Source organism: Aspergillus oryzae, chromosome 3, assembly GCF_000184455.2.
Source record: "Aspergillus oryzae RIB40 DNA, chromosome 3".
NCBI lineage: Eukaryota > Fungi > Ascomycota > Eurotiomycetes > Eurotiales > Aspergillaceae > Aspergillus > Aspergillus oryzae.
Window position 1 is genome coordinate 3,406,945 of NC_036437.1, and position 25,642 is coordinate 3,432,586.

Sequence of the window (25,642 nt, forward strand, 5' to 3'; positions counted from 1 at the left end):
CGGCGGTAATGAATCGAGGAGGATGAACTGTACGGGACCTACAGAGTACTCACTTAGTACTTAGGTAGATGCCAATCATTTGTACTCCTCTCTCTCGCTACGATGAATGAGATTGTTTTTGTATGATGTTTCTTAATTAATTAATTTTCCTCCTCGAAGGGGGGTAATCTGCACTTGTCAGAAGATCACACCAGCTGTGACCAATTATGTGTCCATTGGATTTTATTAAACCCTCCTTCTAGGAACTAGTACTGCAAACTGAGCTGTTGTCTGAAAAGTTGATGATCTACTAATTGGTTCAGTTACCATACGGCATGGCCTCGTGCTGAGCAGGTGACCATGCAGACACAAGTTACTGACTAATTCAGTTTTTCATAACTTACTAGAGAGAAGGAAAAATAAAACAAGAAAAAGCAAAGAAGAAAAAAAAAAAAAAAAGAAACAGAAAGATTTTCCAGTTGGGAATAAAATATTACCGTTTCAACTCTGGCAGGTTTCATTTTCCAAGTTTACAGAGTCCCCATTATGGGGGCCTGGAACTGAATGACAACATCACCAGAGCCATTTCCTTGCCTGGACATCGGATCCCAGATGCGAGTGGAGCAAACAACATCACCCTCTTTGCCTGCTGGTTAGTCAGGAACAACTGTTTCTGCCCTGACGGTCTGACTGCAATGATTGGCAGCCTGAAGGATTTTCCATCCGTTTTGACTCTCTTTACAGAGGAACGATTTTCTCTTTGAGGGGACTGTTTCTGAATGGAATCATTTTTTGCATTTTCCCCAATAATTTTCTTTTTTCTAGAGATTTATTTTTAAAAATCTCCGGAATCATAACCAAACCAACCGGAGATCGCCCAAACCCCCGCATTGCTTGGAATCCATTCTGTCAACTAGTGAACCCAAAGGCCCCGCAGAAGCTGTGGTTTTTTTTTGGGAATTTTTTAAATAATTTATTTTTTACCATTTTTATTTTAATTTACTTTACTACCTTAACACACTTTGGACTGTGTCTTGAAGTCTGTTGTGTACCACCATTACAGTACCGGATTCCTCGTGCATCCATTCATTCACTCACTTCTCCTCCATCGTGCTTCTTGCTCTCTTGTTTCTTTCTCCTCTTTTTTTTTTTTTTTTTTTGTTCTCTCCTCTTCTTCAATTCTTCCCCTTCTTCTCCTCTGTCGCTATACCTCTCTCTTCCACCTCTTCTTGTCTACTCTTACAACCTCCGCTTCCATTTAAACCAATCCTCCTCAATTGCCCAACCATTGCCCCCCTTGCCCTTTTTACTTCAGCCTCACTACTAGGTACCGGCACACTATTTTAGAATTCGCCCCCGAGCCAGACGAAACTCTTCTGCTTTTTTTTTTTTTACTCTTCCTTTTCACGCCCACCTCGCTCTTCATCCCTTCGGATCACCGCCAAATCAATATACCTCACGGTTTTGATCATACTATCTTCAAGCGGGCTTCAGGGGATTGATCGCCCGAGAGTCCACGCACTCACCATGGCCTCATTCAAGGTACGGCGTTTGTCGCCCTATTCTATATTAAATCCCCTGTAACTAAGTAGTACTCCGGAATAAATCGCTAATTCAAATGGTTTCATCCATTGAACAGGAATTGTCTCTTTCTCGCCCGCTACCGCAGTCCAACCCACGCCACCATGCCCATTCCATCTCTCTCGGTGCGGTCAACGCTAATCATCGGGTAACTCGTCGGAAAAGTGTCACCACTGCTGCTGCCGCCAACGCTGCCGCCGCGGCAGTCGCTGCGTCCTTGAAGGATTCTGCTGGGGAGTCAGTAGGAGTTTCTATGCCTTCGCACCGTCGAGGGAGCCGAAAAGGCTTGGAATCTAGTTCGGTCGGGGCCCCCTCCGGCTTCGGCTCTTATTTCTCACGGAGCATGAATAGCCCCAGCCATGAGCCGCCGGTCGCTCGCAAGGCCTCGCCAACCAACTCAAATGACGCATCCTCGACAAACCTCGCGACTGTAGACGGTAACAATTCCGCCAACAAGTCCACCAACAATAATAAGAACCGAAACCGTCGGGCCAGCGAGGGATCGCACCTTATCAAAAGCGAAGGGAAGCGTTCCATGTCCGACCTTCGCTGCGATCGTTGCGGGAAAGGGTATAAGCATGGCAGTTGCTTGTCTAAGCATATGTGTGTATCCTCCCCTAACATGCCATCCTACCGTCTGGCTCGATCCGGGGTAAATGCGCCATGTCGGCTCTGTGCAAGGTCGCCTTCGTGGTCATTCAGTTCCCCTCATTCTCCAGATCCTTTTCTCTCCCCTGTTGTCCTGGGCCACACTCGATTGACGTTTTATGGTACTTAGGTGGGAACATGACCCTGCATGGGCGATTACCTCGAAACTCCTTATTTCTAAGCATCAACAAGTCCAGCTGCTCGAGGCAGCCTCCGTTTTGGTAAATATGAACCAGGACGGTCCGCCAGAAGGCGCGGAGGCCGAGTCGGAAGCATCATCCGCATCCCCTGGTGCCTCATCAGAACTTCGAGATGGGCTCAGCTCCGCAGAGACCACTCCGCCCCCGATGGATGAGGATGACGAGGACGATGAAGACATGTCCCCCGAGCCAACTATGGAGAAGCGGTTCAGTGTCAGTACTGCATCGGGCCTCTTCTCTCACTCTTATCAGTCCATCCCCTCGAGCTCCTTCACCGGCAGTGCTCCATGGCATTCTCCGGCGTTCTCACACTACCGCCACTCCAGTATCGATACACGGCCTTCGACCGCGGAAGCCAAATTGCACGAAGACGACGAGGCTGATCTCGCTGCGGCCATCGGTCTCTGCACCTTCAACACCCCTCGCACGAGGCCCGTGCCGATGTCCCCTAGTGTACCCCCCGTCCCTCCATTGCCAAGTCGCTTCCTTGACCAGGCCGGTGCGAGTGGTAACGAGAGCCAGAGCCTGGATCAGTCGGCAACCAAGGAGGCAGATGCTCTTTTCCCGAACTCTACTCCAAACCTTTTCCTCTCGCTCTCGTATAACCCTTCCCTGTCGTACAAGGTGTCAGACGAGCGAGAAGTGAAGATGGGCGATGCGGATCGCACCACACGGCAGAGTCGCAATGCAGACGTTGATTTTGGGCACCGGCCCACTGCGGCTGATGAAGACGACGATGGCGTTTTTGGTCGGATGGAGGAGTAAACAACCCGCCCTTCTTATACCTTCTTGGATCATCTTTTTGTGTGATTCTCACGAACTTCTCTTCGGCCATGGAATCCAGCCGATTGGACTGCTGCGCTGCAACAGTAATTTTTCATGACATGTACGAGCTCGCGCGTATTTTGCGAACATTGGCTTTTCTGTGGTTACCTGTGCTGTTTGAACAACCCCTTTTTGCGTGTATGACAGGTTACTAGGGAATGTATCACCCGTCGGCACTTCGTGTGACCTTGGGCCCCTGGTATGCATTTGGATTTGAATGGATCGTCTAGGTCTTATTATCTTATTCTTTGCCTTCCCTCTTTTCATTGGTTTCTTTCTCTCTCTCCCTTCATATTCCCACTATTGCCACTCAATTACTCTATTTTGACTACCCATGTATCATTTTATTTGTATCACAGCATTTGCATCGCCCTCATATACCGGACCAGAGTCCTTCACATGAGTCCGTCGACTGTTTCCTTTTTATTTGTGTACACAAACTCCCAATGGGATACTATTAAATACATCATACTGGGTTATACTTGTCACTCATGAGCAACGAAAGGAAGCTGGTTCACAGTGCAGATAATTTCTGGCAGATGGTATCAAGAATCATATGGATGGTCTACATTGATCAGTGAAATTCATAGAAAGGAGCTACTAAATATTCTATATTCTCTTACACGGCCCCAAACGCCAAAGCTTATGCTCCAAACACATTGAGATTTCATGCATCCCACCCTCACCAGAGCGCACAGCGCCTGTCCAAACACATCGCGCAAGACATGAGAAATCCGAAGAGCGTCCAACAAGCACCAAGCTACTCCCCAACTATCTCTACAGATCACCAAACGTTCAATAAAGCTATTTGACCCGATCAACAGGCATCCCAACCAGCCGCACACTAAGCACAAGGCCAAAGAAGATAATCAGATCATAGATTGGGAGGGATAAATCTCTGTCGATTACCCACCGGACGAACAGGGCGAATATGGAGATGTATATACGGCTACCTCTACGTGTCAATTAAAGGTCGGGGCTTCAGACTGTTCGTCTGAGTCTGCCGATGCTGAGTCCCCTTCTTCCATCCCTCATCTCCCCCTCTCTTCTCTGTCTCCTATGTCACTTTCGCTTGATTCCCGTCTCCTTGGACGTTTCCGTGTCCAGCGATTCCTCCTTTCCAGACTGGGACGGTTCTTCTTCCGTTTCTTGTTAGGTCTTTCTAGTTGGACTTGTTCTGGTAGGTTATATCCGGCTTGACTACTAGGCCCTGGTTGTGCAGGTTCGGGAGGTTCTGGTTGACTAGTCGCGGGTTGAACGGTATGTGTAGCTGGGCAGGCGACCAAAGCACGCATTATCAGACCCAGGGCACGGTTCTGAGGTCGGTACAGATCCAGAGCCCATAGTCGCTCCGGGAAGTAGCAGGTTTCTGGAGTAAGTTGTGTGAGGGTGTTCTCCGTGCTGACAACATCAACTTCTGGGTCTTCTTCAGTAGCGGTAGAGTGGTCTAAGGATTGTGCGCTGAGTACTTGGCCGCGTTGGTTGCGGGAGATTGCATTGTCCACTTTGGGATGGATCTGAATGAAGATCGATGTATCCTCGTCACTGCCATCAGATGTCTTTGAAGTGGTCCCGGGCCGGGAATCTTTTGCTGCAGAGCGTCCCCACGAAGACATGCGAGTCCAGCTGTGCAATGTTATACAGGAAATGACGATGAAAATATCTAGGAATTCTTTGAAAGAAGGTAATGTGGTTGAAGCATTCTTGTCTGCATTCTCGTCGCCGTGGACATCGTTCCACCAGGTCTGTTTGTCTTCCTCATAGCATACGGGGTGAAGAGCGATGAGCGATGTCTCCGTGTTGTTAATCACTATGAGACCCTTCTCGGTGAACAAGTCTTCTTGGTTAACGGAGCACCAGAGATTGTCCCAGTCGTAGGGCAAGAGATTCTTGTCGTGAGTTGCTTTCTTGTATGCCCATGTGGCGACTTGTGCAATGTCTAGGATTGTATTTGCCTCTGATGCTATGCATACGGCGCTCGATATGCGCATGAAGAGTGGCTCGCGGCGGTCAGTGAGTTCTTTCATTCCTGGGACTTTGAGACGGGCACCGAAGAACGTCAAGGTGACGAAGAGGCCGATGAATGGAACGAACATTGTCTGCGGTTTGTTAGTGATAACTGCCAGGCGCGGATGGGGCGGTCTCACGGCATGTTAGTCTCTCGGTGCTTGGTATTGGTCTGGTGTGGTTAACGCATACACAAGCTTCATGGAAGCCAAGTGTAAAATGTTGGTAGTAATGGGGGAAAGGTTAGAAGATGGGAAGGAACAGTGGAATAGAAGAATATATACTTCTTTTGGGGATGAGGTCCTTTATTTGCTCTTAACACAGAAGAGAAACCCAACATGCATTCAGTCAGAGCTACGGCCATTAGACCAGCAACAAACGGTAAGAACATGTAAAGTGGAGCAAGGAGCCTAGCAAGCAAAGCGTATAAAGGCTTCGCTCTCCAGTGAGCGGTGGATATGGCACCATCCCGGCAGATTGCTTTTAGACAAAGAACATAGACAGGAACAGGAAGGTCTATACAAGGTATGAAACCCGGCATAAGCCGTAGATCATGTAGAAAATATTGACTAGCTAGGTATGAATCAGTTCTTTTTAGTAGCAAACAAATCAGATATCACAACAACCTAACTCCGTTGTAAAACCCAGGGCATCGTATCTGAAAGAAACAAAGAAAGCGCATAACCTTTAATCGACGTCCATTTCCTCCTGAGTTGTGCCATCCACGAGAACTCTGGTCTTCTTCTTCTGCCTGGGCCTCTCCTCGCTGTGGATCTTGTTCTGCTTGCCCTCCTGCACCAAGGGCATGCCTTCTTCTCTGTCGCGCAGTTCCTTGCGGATAAGGTGTTCGCCCTCGGCCACAACCCTCCGGTCCTCCTCGCGCTTGCGGTCCCGGGCGAGCTTGCCTGCCAATCTGCGCTTGGTGAAAGCGCGCTCTCTGCGTTGACGGATCTCCTCCACTCTCTCCATAGCCTTGACGGTAGCGGCCACGAGGTTGCGGTCGTACTTGACGGGGGCGTTCCTCTTCTTGGCGAACTGAGACAGAACGAGAGACGAGTCGACGATCATTTCCTTTCCATTTGCAGCTCTGCTGGTCTTGGTCCACTTCAACTTGCGGGGTTGGCGCTTCATCTTAAAGTTCTTGTGACATTTGCTGGAAGGAGTCAGAGTGTTCTTCAACCGTATTGATCATAGGAACCACCCACCTTCTGCAGAACCGGAACATTTTCGAATCGAGCCGCACAAAACTGATACCCTTGCTAGGGTATACAGGACTGTTTCGCTGTTAATGAAAATTGTACTTAGGTTGATGGCGGGGTTATAGCATACCGACTGCAGAAGTGGCAGGTCTCAACTCTGCGCAGATGATTAGTGCCTTTTTTTTTTTGGTATTATCAATGTAACACTGATAGAAAGCAGCGAGAACCGTAGAAGTTGCAAACTTACCTCATCTTAAATGATGTCTCTGCCCACTTCCTTCAAACTTGCAATAAAAAATTATCAGAGGGAGGTTGAAGGTATCAGCGGTGATAACAACCTCAGGTACCGCCAGAAACTTTTCGCAGATCTCCAAAACCGTGGCGGAGAAGACGCTAATCCTAAACGGGCATCGGCGGCGGCGCTCCGAATTTTTATCTCGACGGTCTTCCGTGTCTCCCAACGAACGTCACATCGAACACCTCTTCCCCGTGTTATTTCAACCTCGACTCAGATATCGCCTATCCCTTGACCGGACCCGGTATTATCGAAACCGACGATAAACGAAGATGGCTTCAACTCTTGCTATGGGACTCGGTGTCGCGACCGCGGCATTTTTGGTAAGCCAGGGAACATGGATTCTTCGGTCATAAAGCGTGGCAAACTAACGCCGGCATTTTCACCTATGTATAGGGTCGCGCAGGTTATGTCGCTTTGCGTCGTGCCAGGGGAGGTGTGAACGCCGCGGGCAAGGCATTCTACAAGGGGTAGGCGACGTCGGTGTATAAGTGGAACTTGAGAGTGGATAGCTGACTGGCGTATAGTGGATTTGAACCCCGGATGAACCGTCGCGAAGCCGCATTGATCCTAGAACTTCCGTATGTCTCGAATGTGTTGTCTCGTGCCGACTTTGGATAGAGTTTAACAGAATGAATAGGGAACGTACTTTGAACAAGGACAAGGTCCGCAAGAAGCACCGTCAGCTGATGCTTCTTAACCACCCCGATCGCGGTGGCAGCCCGTACCTGGCAACCAAGATCAACGAAGCGAAGGAATTCCTCGATAAGCATACTTAATGGTGGAATCGGAAGGGGCCGTGGCCCCTGGTCACCGTTGGGGGTATTGGCGGATCCTCTAAGAACAGAAGGGTGGCCCTTCTGTTCGTTGTATAAGGAAAGAGAATGTCTTTTTTTGGGTGCATAGCATGGCGTTGGTGGAATATTCGAGGACGAGGTTCATTTCTTCATGCTCCTCCCGGAGACTTGTGTTTGCATATATCCTGACGAGATCGCCACTCCTGATTACTTTACATGTACTACTGTATAAATATTAAAGAAGTCTATCGTTGAGATCGTCCATTTCGCATTGTGGTGTTGCAGCTAGGATAGTTCATTATGACTATAGCTATCGAACCAAGTCTATACTTTCAGGGCCTGGCTAGATCTAGCATGAAGGTTGTAGTTACCGGGATTATAGGAAGAAGGCCGGCAGCGCTTTGATCTCTTTGTCGGTTCATTCACAGCATGACTTGCGTGAGATGCATAGATCATCACTAGAAGTTGTAATAACCTCCGTGGGCCGTCCCACGTGGTCCCAGAGACATTCTTATGACTCGAAACAAGCAAAAGAGTTCCGGAGGTCGGAAGTCCTGACTTAGACACCTTCAGAAGAGGGAAGAAAACGCCAAGGCCAGCCCGGATGTCGGCGTTTCCGGAGACAAGACAGCCGGGAAAATCAGCTTAAGTTTCAAAGTCCAACGGAGATCGGACTTAACAGTTCCCGAAGTCTTAAACATCGTATATTCGAGCCACGGGAGAGCAACGCACTAAGGATGCACTTGGCAAGAAGCAAAAGCCACTGGGCATCTTAGTACCTGAAAGGAAGGGAAATAGTCTGTGAGGTTTGGAGTTTAGGTGCCCTACTATTGAATTAGTAAGGTTAATTAGCTCGCCCTGCTTGAAGGCAGCAACGTAGTTTACGAGTACGAATGCGATGATTGTCTTCCTTGATGCCAATCCTTAGGGGGTTACCAAATGGTCCCTTGAATTTCCATTTTTCAAGAATTGCCTGATCATAAACATTTACCCTACACAGAAAATTGTTGACGTCGTTCCTTATTTTTTTTCCTTTTTTTTTTTTTCCGCCGTCCACTGAAAAGATTCGCCACGTGCCAGAGTTTGGGGAAAGGTTGAGTCAGCCATTCTTTTTCCATTCAACTTTGCGCAACGCACCGAGTACCTTAAGCTATTTTCGCCCTTTTGAAGGCCCACTGAAGAAAGGCTAGCGTCCGATGACCCTAGTCTTTCTTTCGTGTATCACCTAACCCTCGTACTGAACGAGTAAACAAGGGAAGGAAGGCGAGACAGAAAACAGCTCTTTTACGCCATTGACGTTTTCGCGGAAAGACCCCGCATCTTTCCTATCATTATCAAGCTTGAAACGATACCCGCCTACTTTGGAACTCCACACTATACAAACGCAAGCTTATAAGACGCCGCAGCGTCATATTCCGCTTGGTCTGCCACGATGGATGGCATGGGGGAAGGTCCAGATGGGATGGGCTTCGATATGCCGATGCTTATGAACCAGCAGCCCCATCTCTTCGGCGGCTATAGCCGCGATAGTTCGCGCGGTTCACCACTGAACAATGTTCTCTCAAATCCTACCTATAACGAGGAACCTGGAATGGCGGGTGAAGATAACAATGACGCTAAGAGGAGAAGGATTGCGAGGGTGAGTAGTGGTCGACTATGACATTAGTGGTTGAATGTCAGCGAAGCTGATTGTCCCCCGTGTAGGCTTGCGACATGTGCCGAAAGAAGAAGATCAAATGCGACGGCAAGATGCCTAAATGCTCCCATTGTATTAATTATAGGACAGATTGTGTTTTCACTCAGGTGGAGAAGAAGCGAAATCCTCCCAAAGGGTATGCTTGCGCATCTACAGTATTACCTCTTAGTTGCGGGCACTGACCGTCTATGCTTCTAGTGCCAAATATATCGAGGGTCTCGAGAATCGGCTAGGGAGAATGGAATCGCTCTTACGTTTGTCTGGTCTCTTGTCAGAAGATGATGGGAAGACGGACCTTGGGACCCTGGAGAAGCGTCTCGCCGACCGATCCCTAGGCAACACTGCACTGAACTCCTTGAAAAGTCCAACGAACAAATTCAATGGTTCAAGCGCGACGTCGCAATCCCAGCATACTACTGCGTCTCGACATTCGACACCACGGATGGATTCTCACTCCAGTCCGCACACAGCTGCCACCTCTCCCAATTCACCGAAAGAATCCGAGACAGAAGTCGAGGGACTGTCAGACATGATGTGCTCTCTTGTGACGAACAATTGTGGAGAAACGCGGTACATCGGTATGCGCATGTTCAGTTCTGCAAACTTATAACGAAAGCAAGCTAACATTATATGATAGGGTCATCTTCAGGATTCTCTATATTCTCTCCCAAGGGCATCCAATGGGTCAATGAAAAAACCGGCGATACCTCTTTTCAAGAAATGATCTCGTCAGCGTACGTGGATGACAACAAGTGGATGTACTGGAAACCAGAAATTTTTAGTGACATATTCGCTCGTCGTGTATTCAAACCCTTACCCCCAAAGGAGGAGGCGCTGTCACTGTTCCGAGATTTCTTCGAGAATTTCAACTGCATGTTCCCGTTGTTTCACGAACCGACATTCATGCACTTGGTGGAGCGCCAATATTCTCGAGATCCTTACGAAGGTTCTGGTTGGTGGGCCAGTATCAATGTTGTCCTGGCTATCGCGCACAGACTACGAGTTATGAGTAATTTGGTGCCTCAAGAAGAGGATAAGAAAGCTTGGCTTTATTTGAAAAATGCCATGGGGGTCTTAACCGAATTGACCATGCGGAATACAGATCTTTTGAGTGTCCAAGCATTGCTAGGCATGGTACGTATCACAGACTTTACCGATGACTCGTTTGGGTTTAACAGTTGTCTAGTCACTCTTCCTACAAGGAACTCCGAATCCTCAGCCCTCCTTCTTCTTGGTTGCAGCGGCTATCAGACTGTCGCATAGCATCGGCCTCCATAAACGGGGATCCGGATTTGGACTAAACCCAGTTGAAGTTGAGCAGCGAAAGAGGGTGTTCTGGATCGCTTATCTTCTTGATAAAGAGTATGTTGTAATCATGGACTTTCATACCGTTCTTAGCCGCTAGTTTTTGCTCGACTAACATGCGCACAGTATCTGCCTTCGTTCTGGTCGCCCCCCGGTGCAGGATGACGATGATATGAATGTGGAATTACCCAGCGAAGATCCGCCAGATAACATAGGCAATGTTCCTCTATCTGACGGAAAGGGGAAGTTCAACTTGTTCAGAACATTGTGCCGATTCGCTACCATTGAGAGCAAAGTGTATAAGCGGCTATACTCTGCTAAAGCGTCTAAGCAATCCGATGGTGAATTGCTGAATACTATTGGAGAGTTGGACAGAGAACTCGAAGAATGGAAAGACAGCATTCCTATTGATTTCCGACCTGAGCATGAAATCAAAGCTTCCCACACGCCCCTGATACTCCACGTCGTTGTCCTTCATTTTTCCTACTATAACTGCTTGACAACGATTCACCGAATGTCTGTACACCACGGGTATTGGACAAGCCGGCTATCCAATTATGCAATTCAAGGCCTCAATGCCAGACCGTTAAACCCTAGAGTCTTTTTATCTGCTGTTCTTTGCGTCACGGCTGCCAGAGCGTCTATCAATCTAATCAAATACATACCGCACGGTGATTTCGCTTGTGTCTGGTGAGTCGGGCGTATAAATTGGATGGCCACAGTCGCACGCTAACAGCATCTAGGTTAATTCTGTATTATCCCGTTTCAGCATTGGTCACTTTATTTGCTAATATTCTCCAAAACCCCAACGATGCTCGAGCACGTTCTGATGTCAAACTTATGAATGTGGTTGTCAACTTTCTCTCGACACTCGTGTCTGATGAATCCAATGGAAGCATTAAGCGTATGCTTGGCCTCTGTGGCGAGTTTGAGCGAATAGCCCAAGTCGTTCTTGACAAGGCGGAAAAGGAATCACATTCCAAGAAGAAACGCAAGGCAGCCCCAGATGAGCCACAGGATTTGCGGCAAAAGACACCTGATGAGAACTCGGTTCCTTCCCCTTCCACTAAAAGGCCAACAGGTGCACCACCAACAGCTACACTATTCCCATCATCTTCGTACCCGATAAATCTGGGCAACACTGGACCTGATATGTCAAATCCTACAAGGGCTTTCGCTCCGGGTCAAACTGTTTTAGGCACTAATGGTGTCCCCACATCTATGCAAGAAAGCATGCATACCATGTCTGGTATGGGACACGATTTCCCAGAGATGCTTAGCCCCAACAACATGGACAGTGTGGGCTTTGGTGATCAACAACCATTTGGTACTCCTACTGAAACCCCTATGACATCTTTCCAACAACCCTTTGTTCCACAAGACCTATGGCAGATGCCGATGACGATCGAATGGGATTGGGCCGACATGTCGAGCAACTTCCCGGTCTTTGAGGGGACACCCAACACTGGACCGTGATTATGATGAGATGAAGAAATTGACGAATTTTACAACGAGATGCACTCGAACCCTAACATTGCATGGAACCAATGGAGTTGAGCATTATTATTCTGTTTTCATGTCATTGTATCTAGTCATATATTTCTGGGTGGGGTTAACGGCGTTTAAAAAATGGGGGCTTTCGTTACTCCACTCTTTCAACCGCAAGATTTGCCAGCGCCTAAGGCCAAGGACAACGTGAACTACCAGAAGCCGAGGATCTACGTTACCCCTTTTGTAGTATAGGTAGCATTCACATAATAGTTCATTTGTGATAAGACAATATAAAGATATGCTCCACATTTGCGGTCGTCAACCTTGTATATCTTTTCTTTAGGTGAAAATTTCGTATACATAACAAAGTATGATTGAAGGGTACATATATGTCTTGAAAGTGGTAGAATATTTCTAGAGAGGGTCACTTTTGCTGATATACTGTAAGGTTTGAGTGACCCATAGGCATATTATTCCCCGAATTCTTCGTAAAAGCATCGACTTTTGCTCTGTATACCTCCCGATCTACTCGTACTCGTAAATTCAAGAACAGCAAGTATGACGAAAGAGGTCTGGAAGGTCCATTACCTTCGTTAGGATTCTGGCCGCCAGGCTGCTTTGGTAAGGCCGTAACCCGATGACTCAGCTACCGGGGCGGAACTACGAAAAAACCCAAAGTCCGACAAAAGGCGGCGGGAACTCAACTTAGTAACTCAACGGCGACAGACAGCTCTTCCCCAAAAGAGCTTTCCATTCCCTCTTCCGCCTCCAATTTAGTGCTTCACGAGGACTTATATGGATTCGGCAGTCTGCCATTGTCCCTGAATCTCGATTGAAACACCCCCTAACCTTTGCCTTCGGGCTCACCTTCCTCGACCATGGCCACCCTACTCCGACGGCCAGGCAATCTTGCTCGATATTCGAGGAGAGCCGCAGACTACATCTATCGCGCAGGACCACGGTCGGCGCATATCTCACAATCGAGACTATCCTCCCTTATCACCACGCCACGCCTGAGAACATATGCTACCCAGAGTCCGAAACCCCCGAACGAGAACGACGGTCAACACCAACCACCGAACCAACCCGGGAATGGCAGCGGTAAGGATGGGGAAGGAAAGAAGCCGGAGGAGCCTCAATCGAAGCTCACCAAACAAGAGCAGGAGTCAGTTGATCAGTTTATACAGCACCTGAAGTCGAAGGTGCCACAGTCACAACACCAAATGTTGGATGACATGCGGTCGATTATGATGAGTGAAGGATTACCGCCGGAGGTCCGCGACTTCATCCAAAAGCACCTAAAATCCGGTAAACCCACGTCTCTGATGGACTACGTGAACTTGACGCGTTATATGGCGAAGTACTTGGAAAACTACGCCTCCAAACTGAACGAGTTGGAGGAGAAGAGAACGCGGGACCAGGAGAAATCAGGAGATGGACAGAGCCAGAAACAACAAGGACAACAAGGGAAGGGCAAGAATGAATGGAAACCGCCACCGAATGCGAGAGTTTTCGAGTTCCGTTTCGATCCCGCCTCGTTCCTGATTACCTCCCTTCTATCCTACTATGTCTACCGAAGCTTCTTCCCTGGCGAAAACAGCAAGGATATTACATGGCAAGAGTTCAGAGCCAACTTCTTCGATAAAGGTCTAGTCGAAAAGCTGACCGTCATCAACGGCAACCGGGTTCGGGTTGAACTGAACCGTGACGCGGTCTCTCGAGTCTATCCTGATTCTCCGGCTACCCAGCCCCTATTCCATTACTACTTCAGCATCGGATCGGTTGAGAGCTTCGAGCGGAGATTAGATGAAGCGCAGAACGAACTGGGTATCCCTGGCTCTGAACGTATTCCCGTTTCGTATACTGAAGAAGTATCATGGGGTGCCACTCTCTTGTCCTTTGCTCCTACCTTCCTCCTCATTGGTTCTATTTTCTGGTTGTCGAGACGTGCTGCTGGCGGTGCCGGTGGCCAAAGTGGCATCTTTGGTATTGGAAAGAGCCGTGCCAAGCGTTTTAACCACGAGACAGATATTAAGATCAAGTTCTCTGATGTGGCTGGAATGGACGAGGCTAAGGTTGAAATCATGGAGTTCGTCAGCTTCCTTCAACATCCCGAAAAGTTCCAGAAACTTGGTGCTAAGATTCCTCGCGGTGCCATTCTTTCTGGTCCTCCCGGTACTGGTAAGACACTGCTTGCCAAGGCAACGGCCGGTGAATCTGGTGTTCCGTTTTTTAGCGTCAGTGGTTCAGAGTTCGTTGAGATGTTCGTTGGTGTTGGACCTTCCCGTGTCCGTGATCTCTTTGCCAATGCTCGTAAGAACACGCCTTGCATCATCTTCATTGATGAGATCGATGCCATAGGTAAATCGAGAGCAAAGCAAAGCTTTGGTGGTGGAAATGATGAGCGTGAGAGCACGCTGAACCAGATTCTTACTGAAATGGATGGTTTCAACACCTCTGAGCAAGTGGTTGTCTTGGCTGGTACAAACAGACCCGATGTTCTGGACAAGGCTCTGATGCGGCCTGGACGTTTCGATCGGCATATCGCTATCGACCGTCCCACTATGGATGGCCGTAAACAGATCTTCCGCGTCCACCTGAAGAAGATCGTTACCAGCGAAGATATGGAGTACCTCACCGGTAGACTCGCTGCTTTGACTCCCGGCTTCGCTGGTGCCGACATTGCTAACTGCGTGAACGAGGCTGCACTAGTCGGTAAGTAGCTGCCTCGTCATTGTCATGTCTTCAATTCATTTACTAACACACCTCTACAGCGGCTCGTGTAAACGCGGATCACGTCACGATGAAGCATTTCGAGCAGGCGATCGAACGTGTCATTGGTGGTCTGGAAAAGAAGTCCCTTGTGCTCTCGCCGGAAGAGAAGCGCACGGTGGCGTATCACGAAGCTGGACACGCTATTTGTGGCTGGTATTTCCGCTGGGCCGACCCGCTACTGAAGGTTTCTATCATTCCTCGTGGACAAGGCGCTCTGGGTTACGCCCAGTATCTCCCAGCCGGAGGTGACACCTACCTGATGAATGTCAACCAGCTCATGGACCGTATGGCTATGACTCTGGGAGGCCGTGTCAGTGAGGAGCTGCACTTCGATACCGTTACCAGCGGAGCTAGCGACGATTTCAATAAGGTCACTCGTATGGCAACCGCCATGGTTACGAAGTTCGGCATGTCTCCTAAGCTCAAATACATCTACTACGAGGAGGACCCCAACCAGTTCCACAAGCCTTTCTCCGAAGAAACAGCCAAGGATATCGACACGGAAGTCCGTCGGATTGTCGCCGAGGCATACCAACAATGCCGCACCCTTTTGACCGAAAAGAAGAAGGAAGTCGGCATCGTCGCCGAGGAGCTTCTGGCCAAGGAAGTCCTCAGCCGTGACGACCTCATCCGACTCCTTGGACCCAGGCCCTGGCCTGAGTCCGGCGAATTCGCCAAGTACTTTGACGGTGCCAAAGGAGCCACTATCGCACCTCCCGAACCCACCCAGTCAAGCGAAGCAACCGAAGGCAAAGACGGAAGAGACCAAACGCCATCCCCACCATAGACAAATGCGTTGTTGAATTCCTTATCTAGACACAGGAAAATTTACGGTTGACGAGGGGACATATATCAATCTGGGTTTTGTATTTATCATGTTACGGAAGCATCTCCTTTCTTTGTTCTTTTTCCTCCCTTCTTAATCCCTCTGATCGTTCTTCCTCCTTTTTCTTACATTTCTCCTTCGACATCATCGCCATAAATACTAGGATCTCTTCATATCTCTCCCCATTTTCTTCTTCTCCTTTTCCTCTTACCCTACCTCTGTCGCTTCCACGTTCTCCCCTTTATAAGAAGCATCCGGTGTACTGTACTGTATAGTAGGTAGCTCATTTGACTCATCTTTCTAACATTTATCTCACGCTCGTTGCTGGTAGACTTGAGTTATACCGATAGTCTTGTAGATGTTTGGTAGTTGCATGCATATACTGGTTAAGACTTTAACTCGTGTAGTAGATAAATTGGTATAATATATTTAGAATATATTTGGCCTTAGCCTACTTTCCAAAACCTCGACAAAATAACGCCAACACAGTAGGTTTTTTAATATACAACGTGTAACCAGAAACCCCGGACCGAACAAAACATTGGTATCATATGACCGGTACATAGAATCGACACGACACAACCCGCTTCTTTGACTTTTGCACCTCCTCACTGGTGCTTCTTACCCTCCTCTTCCTCGGATTGCTCAACCTTTTCAGTCTTCTTGGCCTTCTTCTTGGCCTTGGCCTTGTACTTGGGCTTCGCAGAAAAGCGGGGAATGAACCGTCCAACACGAGCCTGGTACTCGCTGTATTCAGGGTACTTGCTAGAGCTGATGGATTCGGTGAGACGAGTGCTTCCCTGGAAGATCAGCAGGAGAACCAGGACACCAACTCCAGTCCACTGGGCATACGACTCGGTGCGGTAGCAGTTCCACAGATACAGTGTCAGCCAGATAGCCTGCTCGGCGAGGAAGTTAGGGTGGCGAGACAGAGACCACAGGCCGCTGACAGTGAAGCCGCGTTCTAGGTCCTCGGGGGTGAATTGGCCCTTGTACTGATCAGGGATGCGCGCCGTCTTCTGGTATTCATGCTTGGCGCAGTGGAAGTGCCACTGCTGCTGATCGGCGAAGTATTCGATGATAAGGAAGAAGAAGGCGATGCGAGAGAATACTAGATCGGGGACCTCAAATGTCTTTCCGCCAGGGAGGCGCGACAGAAGGAGGAAGTTGTAGGTGGGTGCCGCGAGGAGCAACAGCACCAGGGATTGGATCAGGGAGATGAAGACGATGTTGAAAATGAAGAAAACGAATCGGTTGTTGACCTTTGAGCGCACAATTGCCCATCGGTAGTCTTCGGAGCCGATCTGGTAGCCTCCTTTGCGCCAGTAGTTGAATGCCAAGCGGACCTGCGCGCAATTAGTTTTCGGGATTCAGAGATTAGCGCAATGATTGCCTTACACTCCAGAGAACAGAGATAACAGCGATCGTGTCCAGGTGTTGAGTGCGAAGATCAGACAAGCGTGCCCAAACGGCGAAGTGCACATTGTATATAGCTGGCAGAAAAGGCCAGAAACGATCAACTTGGGAGTAGTTTCGGTTGATCTCTGAGAAGAGTAAGAAAAATACAGCCAGAGCTAGACTGAAGCCAAGTGCTGTAACGAAAGGATTGGTGGAGAGATAGATGTCTTTCAAACTGTCCACATCCTTCGCTACCGCAGCAACCTGAAGCCTTTCGGGGAGAGTGATTAGTTGCGAAAGGAATGGTAGCACAGTGTGATTGAATGAGGCGCAGTCCACAGCGGACTGGACCTCGGGGAGTGGCAACGCCATTTTCACAAGCTTAATGTAATTTTGGTGAAGTATTATTGCACCAAACCAAGGGGAAGTGAATGAAGTGGAGGTGGGCGGATGAAATCAAAACAGACAACAACAGTGTTGAGCTCACGCTTACCGCATCGGGACAGGGAGCTTGGGCCAACTGGCTATTGATGCCTCAGGCATAAAGGCATGTATCAACGGCGGGATATCGCGTCTTTTTTGTAGCTTGATTGCTTCTTTCCTACCAGCAATGGTACTCAACCAACTATCGAACAGGGCTTGTTTAGATAATGGAATTCGTCTCATTGCGTCTTTAACCTGAGCCCACGGTCATGACCGTTCCCAGAGTCTTGTGTGTGGCTGAGAAGCCTGCCATTGCCAAGGCTGTAAGCCAACATCTCTCTGGAGGTTCCTTCCAAACCGTAAGTTTTCAGAAATGGGTATTTGCCTAGGTGTGAGGGTACATGTACTAAGGTAGACGTAGATCCCCGTGCGTGGGAACCAATATGTGAAGAATTATGTGTTCGATTTCAATTTTGGCGGCCCTTGGGGCACCTGCTCGGTCACTATGACCAGTGTTATTGGGCACTTGACGACCCTGGAATTCGAACGGCAGTACAAGGGATGGCTGTCATGCCCGCCTGGTGCACTATTTGAGGCTCCTGTGCATATAACTGTGGATTCCGTATGTAGTCGTTCTTGTTTGGCATGACAAGTCTATGAGGAACATGCACTAAGTTCGAAAACAGGACAAAGCAGCCATTGCAAAGAATATACAAGAGCAGGCTAAATACTGTAAAGCTCTGTTTATCTGGACTGACTGTGACCGAGAAGGGGAACATATCGGAACAGAGGTCCGAAAACAAGCAAAAGAAGGGAATGCCCGGATTGTCGTTAAACGGGCCAAGTTCAGCAATACCGAGAAGGCGTGAGTAGAATCATTCACGATGTCTCTTTACAATATTTCTAACGATATGCTTAAAGTCACGTTCTCAATGCAGCTCGATCACTTATCGAGCTGGACGATCTTCAAGCGAACGCGGTAGCTGCCAGAATAGAGCTAGATCTTCGGATCGGTGCCGCGTTCACTCGCTTGCAAACTCTTCAATTGAAACATATATCAGAGGCTCTGAGCGAGAAGATCATCAGCTATGGTATGTGTGTTCACCAAAACTTTCTTTGTCAATCTCTGATCTCCAGCAGGATCTTGTCAGTTTCCTACACTGGGGTTCGTTGTTGACCGTTATCTACGAGTGAAAAACTTCAAACCTGAAAATTTCTGGGGCATCAAGGTGATGCATACCCGCGACGGTATCAAAGTGAATTTTCTCTGGAGAAGGGTACACTTATTCGATAGGGCTGCAGTGACAGTGATGCTAGAGCGTTGTCTCATGGCTAAAAAGGCCAAAGTTACCAAAGTTAATCAGAAGCCCACCAGCAAGTGGAGACCCTTGCCGTTGACAACAGTAGACCTGCAAATGATGGGTAGCAGATATCTTCGCATGGACAGTCAGAAAATTATGAAGGTGAGGAGAGTCCCCGGCTCGACTGTATACGTACTTACCGATTCCAGGTCGCAGAAGCTCTTTATACTAAAGGTTTCATAAGTTACCCACGTACAGAAACGGACCAGTTCGATAAAGGTATCGATTTGAAGAAATTGATTGAAAAACAATTCCCAGACACAAATTGGGGCCAATACGCCCGGGGGTATGTTCTACAATCGCAACGTTGCATTACATTGGTTTAACTCAATGGTCCAGTCTTCTCGATGGCGGATATAGGACCCCCAGAGCGGGCCGTCACAATGATCAGGCACATCCGCCTATTCATCCTATCTGCTGGGTTTCACCAACCGCATTAAGCGCTGATGAAAAGAAAGTCTACGAGTTTGTTGTCCGACGATTCTTAGCATGCTGTTCCGAAGACGCAAAGGGCCAAACATCAGAAGTCGAGATCCAATATGGTGACGAGATGTTCCATGCCAAAGGGCTCATCGTCCTAGAGAGGAACTATCTTGACGTATATGTCTATGATAAATGGGAGAGCAGTCAACAACTACCCAATTTCCAGATGGGAGAACTCTTTGAGCCTACCGAAGCCAAGATCTTTGACGGCAAGACAACGCCACCGAACTACCTGACCGAGCCTGAACTTATCGGACTCATGGATGCTAACGGAATCGGTACCGATGCCACTATGGCAGAACACATCGCCAAGATCAAGGAGCGAGAGTACGTTGCTGTTCATTCGCGTGGAAGTGGGCGCAACGCGGTCAAGGAACTCATCCCGACCCGCCTCGGCGTCGCGTTGGTTGAGGGTTATGACAATGTTGTTACCGGACTCCCAGATAGTCCTTCTCTCAGTAAGCCCTTTCTTCGCAAAGAAATGGAGCTTCGGATGCGAGAGATCTGCGCCGGGTCTAAGTCGCGAACGGAGGTTGTGCAACAGAGCTTAGAGATGTACCGGGAGGTCTTCATACACACTCAGAGACGAATCAATATGCTGAAGGATGCGGTTCGGAAGTATCTCGTTGAAGAGGCTGCGTCTTGATCTATATCCCACAGTCACGGTGCGGAGTTAGGATTTTGGGTGGAATTGCGAGTTTGTAAATATGATACCCTATGCTCAGGATTGGGCTTGCATTTGAGCAATTGCAAGCTGTCTGGTAATAGAGAGACCGAATATAACAATCGTAAATGTCAGTTGATAATTGACTATTAAGCCTGCTTTTAAGACAATGATTAGGTATAAGTGTTGAATGCAACCCGTCATTTATGTTTGTGCCTGAGGCATAGTATCTAGCAATATATACAGGATGGTATCCCTTGATCTGTATAATTGATAATCAACAGAAAACAACGAAACACCTGTAACTAGAGCCTTAGACCTAAAATCAGCCATGTACCACTTTGAATGAATCTCTAATCTACTTATCACCTTCAAACCCAGCCAAATTTCTTAAAGATTCGCGGTCTTGTTTGTCTCTCGCTACCTGCTCTATAATGATATATTACTTACCCCTCAAGCAGGATATATTATCTGTAGAATTCAATAATTCCTATCTCCAGAGATTAGAAAGAAAATCCAAAAACAGTAAAATCATAAACGCCATCCCAAGTATGATACAAACATCCGCAGGCCAAGATCCAAAAACCCTCGGCCCCCAAAACCCTAGACTTAAGACTTAGCCCAACGACCACCATAGCGCCAGCGCCAAGAATAAAAAACCGGGTCAACATGCTCACCCTGCATATATGCTATTAGCGGGAATATCCAAAAGCTTGAATGGAACTATGAGCACCTACCAGGAGAAGCCCAGCACAACCCGGGCAATTGAGGTCTCCATGTGTAGGCAGTGTATATGCCATGTCAGCAACGTCCAGCGCAGCATCAGCACGGGGTTCTGGAGCACCCTCCCCGGTATCTCGAGACGCATGCTAAACGGGCGCGATACAGATGCCTTGGGAACATGTGCCCGGGTTACAGTCGGTGTTGTTACGGCATCGTGGGTCTGATTCAGGTGGTATGACCACTCCGGGTCCATACTGATCTGAATCGAGACAGATGCCGTCGTAACAGACTCCTGGGGAGCAGTCAACGTTGGCGCGGCATTTGGTGATCTTTCGGGTCTTTATGAAGCCTCGATGAGGGGTTTTGGGAGCTGTGGTGTGGATGCTGTTAGTATATTTGAAGTATATATTGACGGGTGTAGAAATGTGGCTTACTTTGGACAGTTCTAGACGGTAGATTTTTGTTTTTGAATGGGAGGGGGATGGCAACAGGAGCAACAAGGCCAACAAGAAACATAACAATAAGGGTTAGAAACTTCATTGTGACGGGGTGGTAAGGAGATGGGATCTCGTAGAAAAGGATTTCGACAAATATATAAAAGAAATGGGGAATATATAAACAAAAAGAAGACTATTATGAAATCTGCAGACAACAAGGTGGGGGGGAAGAGTTATTTATAGGAGTAGATAGTTCAACTGTAGGCAGTGTATTAAGCGTAGAACAGCTGGATTTACTTTGGCTTTATTACTTATCTCTCTGAGAGGACATCGTACTCGTCCTACACCTCCTGGTCCCATAAGCCCTTGGTAACACTACTTATGTATCCAGTCAATCCCCTGCATATCAGCTTTAGAAGAACTGCAATTATGCTGAACAAGTTCATTTACCCTCGCGTCTCTGTGATATGTACCTATATGCAATGATACTGGAATCCTTCTTTGTGTGCTTCACAAGTAGACCTCCTATTTAAGCTCTGCCAGTTAGGGCGACTGCTCATCTGCAAAAGCTACTCGGTCTTATACAAACATGACGGCTGAGAGCTCGAGCAGCTCGGTATCTACCTTGCGTCGTCTGATCCATTGAAGAGCACAGGGATCGAGCTAGTGGATGAGTTCTATTTCCGAGAAAAGGGTGCTTCGATGCTGCGCGTGAGGGGGTAGCACACTGCAAGACGACTATGGTAGGGCAGTAGTGTTTCTAAGTATAAGCAATGGATGTCATTAATATAACAATAGGGTGTTATCTAGAGCGAAGGTGCATGACGCAGTCGGGCTTCGACTATGATGGAATTCTCCATGTTATTGTCATCACTTGTTGCCCCAGTGTTCGGTTCTATCTGTATATAGATTCTAAAAACAGATAAGTTACTCCCAAGGCATACACGCTTTGTTTCTCACAGCAGCGGGGCCTAGCCATAGAGCGTGCTCGCCCAACTAATGGCCCTATATTAATGATCATATACTTCAATGAATTCCACATGCACACTAATTTTCTGCCTTCAATTCTATGAATTTCTATCTCGCTATTACGGGCCAACCCTCGTTTCGCCCTATTCACTAATACTACTAAGATCTGGGCTCTTCTACTAGGAATGAAGCGCTCGGGATTGTGAAGAGAAAGATAAGCTTGATCGCGCGAAGCATCATCAAGAACGTCTTAAATACACTCACTATGTTACTCCCAGGCTGACCCCCAAGATAAATCAAGCGCAAGCAATATATCTCGCCTAGCCTTTAAACACTCCTCTTATTCCTTTGCTATCAACGTGGCCGCAGTAAATCCTACACTCCCACCCCCTAACTGCAATGGCAGAAGCAAAATCCCAAGCACCAGGTTGAGAGTTTCCGGTCGATAAGCGATTGCTAAGGGCTCCCTTCCGCTTCAACCATACTCACGTGATCGCTGGCTTGTAGATATATATCTAGTTCGCAAGACACAACTCATCCCGCACATCTACAATGCCAATATTGGTCGCTCTCTTACATTACCGAAATCATTTGCCGTTATGAAGCCTCAAGACAGATTCTACTCCGAGGGATAGGACTACTTCGGTCCGAGAGAAAACCCCATGACCGAAACTCATTGCAATGTTTGGGATTGGGGATCGACTGCGGATGGTTAAGGTCAAAGGCGCCGCTAAGCTGTTTCCGCCCGACGAGGATAGAGAGATCCCAATTCTGGCACAATTTGCAGATTACCTGTCCCCGGAAGTTTGCGCAGTCACAGTCGACGACGATGGACTCCTTGCTGGAGTCTCGACCGATCCGAAAGAGGATGATACCCCCTTTGTTGCATATCTTCCCATCTCCGTTGTTGAATCGCTTGGCGATTGCCGTACAGTTCAGTACTCTAAACTTCAGGAGGTCGATCGGCTTGGACCAGGTGTTGGTCTTTTATCATACGAAGACGAATATGGGATTCCTCATAAGGTTGCCTTTAAATTCAACCCTTTGGACAAGCCTCAGAGACTACAGATGGCGTGGGATGAGCTCAACCTTCTCAAAAGTCTGCCACCACATCCCAATATAGTACCCTTTGATCGTATTGTACTCGAAGATGTGGAGTCTCAGGTGATTGGATTCACCACGAAATACATTTCAGGTGGAACCCTCGACAATATCAATGTGCCTTTCCGATTTGAGTGGTTGCAACAGCTTACCCAACTCGTGGACTTCCTCAATCTGGAACTGGGAATCATGCATCAAGACATTGCACCCCGTTATCTCCTTATCGATTCTGACACACACAAGATCCTTCTTTTTGATTTTGATTGGGCTGCAAACGGAAAGAAACGCTTGCTGGAAGGTCGAGATGACGTAACTGCTGTTGTATTCACACTCTACGAGCTCATCACGAACGATACACAATTCACGAGTATACCTCACTTGAATCGAACCTTGGACATGGTGCAGAGTATCTCGGAATGGGCTTGTAGTCTGGAGCTGGACTGTGATGTATCAAAATTCCGCAACTTCTTGAATGATTGGGTCGCCACGCGCAAATCAGATGGGGACTTGGGAACGATATCTCAACGCACCCAACTGGCTTACATGGCCGGAACTATCAACCGCGCCCGAGTACAATGTACCTTTCGAGCTGGGTAAGACTTCGGATGGAGAGCCAATCTGGACAACAGGCCCGCGGGTTAGACGCACTGCAATGGAGAAGGGACAGTATTGTTTCCTCTGGGAGAGACCGCCACAGAGTAAATTGTTGAACAGGACAAAAAGTGATGCACTGGCCGATGTATAAAAGATAATGTTCAATCACGCGGTATTCAATTGCATACGTTTAGACTCTTCTACTTCTGCCCAGATGTACATCAACTTATATATTTATTTTACTTCAGAACAGAAATGATATGCCACTAATACCTCTTGATATAATGCTTGCAGGTCGGGTTGTATATTTGTGCTAGTACTGTACAATAGCAAACGCCCATACTAATGACGCAGCCGTTATAGAACTAAAGAGCAGGCAAGACCATGATCCCATGTCTGCAAGTCACCAGGACATACCCTTGATTCGATTGACAAGAGCTTTTGACGTCGTAAGTTCATGACTTCTGGGGCAACCCAGAGTGCAATAGTGCTTGGTTAACCAAGCCACAGCATCCCCCACAGCGCGAATGCAGTGATGCTCTCTCTCGGGCTCCGCATAAGGCAAACTGCCTCGTGGAAAGAGAGAATCCATTTCATAAACCACTGCCAACTCAACTATGGCGCTCCTCACCATTAGGAAAGGCCGCTTCAACGTCTCGATCAACTCTTCCGCCACGGGCTTCCCGAGCGAGCCATTGTACGTTGCGTAGCCGGTATTCCCGCATATATTTCCTTTGTTCATATGGTATTTCAACTTTTTGTTCATCATCCTGGAACCCGTTGGTTGAGAGAGAGTGTATGGAATAACCGATAAGGACAGCAGCAATGCAGCCAATGAGGACGATGACGACGATCGCTTCGTACGAAAGACCCATGTTCTATGATTGATATTTCATCAGCTTCAATCCGTACATACCGAAGACCAAGAGAAGTATAACTCACGATTATAAAGAGGGACTGTTGTATAAGAAAGATAAAGTTCGATAGATGAGTTTCAAGAGGTCCACAAATGAAATAGTATGTACGGAGTATATATGAATCGGGATTGAAGATGGAAAGAGTGACAAAAACGAAAGAATCTGCTTGAACACCATTATCTCCCTCCCTCTACTCTTATTTATACCCCTCTTCCCATCGACAAAGGACCAAAAGAAAATCTATTCATAGCCCGACATTCTCACTAAAAGAGCCGTAGTGTTTGGTTCCATCTGCCATCTACAGTATCAAATCTCGATATCGACCTTCATTGGATGGCTTAACACGGCAGGCTAAACCCCAAATCGTTAGTCACTTTTCTTATGATGTCATTTGCGAGCGGACCAATCAGAGCACAGGCTAGTAGATGCCAAAGCAACGATAGCTCGAGCGTTAAGAAGGAGTAGTAACAGGAGACTAACAAGACACTTCCTCCGGACTTTTACGCTAGTCCAAGCTACGCAGGTACCAGCAAACATTATTGGGCACCCGGACTGATTTCGACGTCTTGGCTATGCTGATTGTGATTCAGGAGTTAAGATTTGAAGGGGCCAAAACCCGAGATGGATTGGGGGCCAGACCCCTTTGGTATGAGGCTGGAACTGGTGACTTTGGCTCTGTGCTCGTTATCATGGGCGTGAATTGGCATTCTCGATCTTAGGTGTGTTTAACCTATTTCGTGTACCTAATCTTATTTAGCTTTTAGCATGGCCACCTCTATGATTAGATGATACTGCGCTAGCCCAATTGGGTATTTAGGGCTCGTTTCAGGTTCAAGGTTATCTGATCCGTCTTATACTCCAGTCTACAGTACTTTAACTGTTGATCCCATCAAACTGTTGGTAAGAAGAGACTGAGAAACTCTGGGGGAGGGAGGAGAGAGAGAACAT

At 47.8% G+C, this 25,642-nt stretch overlaps 9 protein-coding genes across 9 annotated transcripts; 6 read left to right on the forward strand and 3 right to left on the reverse strand.

The window, feature by feature from the left end:
- Positions 1 to 1,597: 1,597 nt before the first annotated feature.
- On the forward strand, positions 1,598 to 2,338 carry AO090026000619 (putative C2H2 finger domain protein; the record flags this gene model as incomplete). Its single annotated transcript, XM_001821991.3, has 1 exon — positions 1,598 to 2,338. One exon carries the CDS (start codon positions 1,598 to 1,600, stop codon positions 2,336 to 2,338), a length of 741 nt encoding a protein of 246 aa, XP_001822043.3.
- A 97-nt stretch (positions 2,339 to 2,435) lies between these two features.
- Positions 2,436 to 3,173, forward strand: AO090026000618 (uncharacterized protein; the record flags this gene model as incomplete). The annotated part of the gene is made up of 1 exon (XM_023235991.1): positions 2,436 to 3,173. One exon carries the CDS (start codon positions 2,436 to 2,438, stop codon positions 3,171 to 3,173), a length of 738 nt encoding a protein of 245 aa, XP_023091097.1.
- Positions 3,174 to 4,264: 1,091 nt separating this feature from the next.
- On the reverse strand, positions 4,265 to 4,849 carry AO090026000617 (uncharacterized protein; the record flags this gene model as incomplete). Its single annotated transcript, XM_023235992.1, has 1 exon — positions 4,265 to 4,849. One exon carries the CDS (start codon positions 4,847 to 4,849, stop codon positions 4,265 to 4,267), a length of 585 nt encoding a protein of 194 aa, XP_023091096.1.
- A 1,078-nt stretch (positions 4,850 to 5,927) lies between these two features.
- On the reverse strand, positions 5,928 to 6,465 carry AO090026000616 (ribosome biogenesis protein RLP24; the record flags this gene model as incomplete). The annotated part of the gene is made up of 2 exons (XM_001821989.3): positions 5,928 to 6,393; positions 6,446 to 6,465. The coding sequence occupies 2 exons, from the start codon at positions 6,463 to 6,465 to the stop codon at positions 5,928 to 5,930; spliced, it is 486 nt and encodes a 161-aa protein (XP_001822041.3).
- A 2,498-nt stretch (positions 6,466 to 8,963) lies between these two features.
- Positions 8,964 to 12,008, forward strand: atrR (transcription factor atrR; the record flags this gene model as incomplete). The annotated part of the gene is made up of 7 exons (XM_001821988.1): positions 8,964 to 9,170; positions 9,236 to 9,363; positions 9,426 to 9,805; positions 9,865 to 10,361; positions 10,414 to 10,589; positions 10,659 to 11,222; positions 11,276 to 12,008. The coding sequence occupies 7 exons, from the start codon at positions 8,964 to 8,966 to the stop codon at positions 12,006 to 12,008; spliced, it is 2,685 nt and encodes an 894-aa protein (XP_001822040.1).
- Positions 12,009 to 12,901: 893 nt separating this feature from the next.
- Positions 12,902 to 15,585, forward strand: AO090026000613 (ATP-dependent metallopeptidase FtsH/Yme1/Tma family protein; the record flags this gene model as incomplete). The annotated part of the gene is made up of 2 exons (XM_001821987.3): positions 12,902 to 14,738; positions 14,798 to 15,585. The coding sequence occupies 2 exons, from the start codon at positions 12,902 to 12,904 to the stop codon at positions 15,583 to 15,585; spliced, it is 2,625 nt and encodes an 874-aa protein (XP_001822039.1).
- A 647-nt stretch (positions 15,586 to 16,232) lies between these two features.
- On the reverse strand, positions 16,233 to 17,394 carry AO090026000612 (DUF1295 domain protein; the record flags this gene model as incomplete). Its single annotated transcript, XM_001821986.3, has 2 exons — positions 16,233 to 16,970; positions 17,023 to 17,394. 2 exons carry the CDS (start codon positions 17,392 to 17,394, stop codon positions 16,233 to 16,235), a joined length of 1,110 nt encoding a protein of 369 aa, XP_001822038.1.
- A 320-nt stretch (positions 17,395 to 17,714) lies between these two features.
- Positions 17,715 to 19,935, forward strand: AO090026000611 (DNA topoisomerase 3; the record flags this gene model as incomplete). The annotated part of the gene is made up of 7 exons (XM_001821985.1): positions 17,715 to 17,804; positions 17,867 to 18,067; positions 18,132 to 18,310; positions 18,367 to 18,536; positions 18,586 to 18,908; positions 18,956 to 19,092; positions 19,146 to 19,935. The coding sequence occupies 7 exons, from the start codon at positions 17,715 to 17,717 to the stop codon at positions 19,933 to 19,935; spliced, it is 1,890 nt and encodes a 629-aa protein (XP_001822037.1).
- A 2,828-nt stretch (positions 19,936 to 22,763) lies between these two features.
- AO090026000609 (uncharacterized protein) lies at positions 22,764 to 23,780 on the forward strand (the record flags this gene model as incomplete). The annotated part of the gene is made up of 1 exon (XM_001821984.1): positions 22,764 to 23,780. One exon carries the CDS (start codon positions 22,764 to 22,766, stop codon positions 23,778 to 23,780), a length of 1,017 nt encoding a protein of 338 aa, XP_001822036.1.
- Positions 23,781 to 25,642: the final 1,862 nt, after the last annotated feature.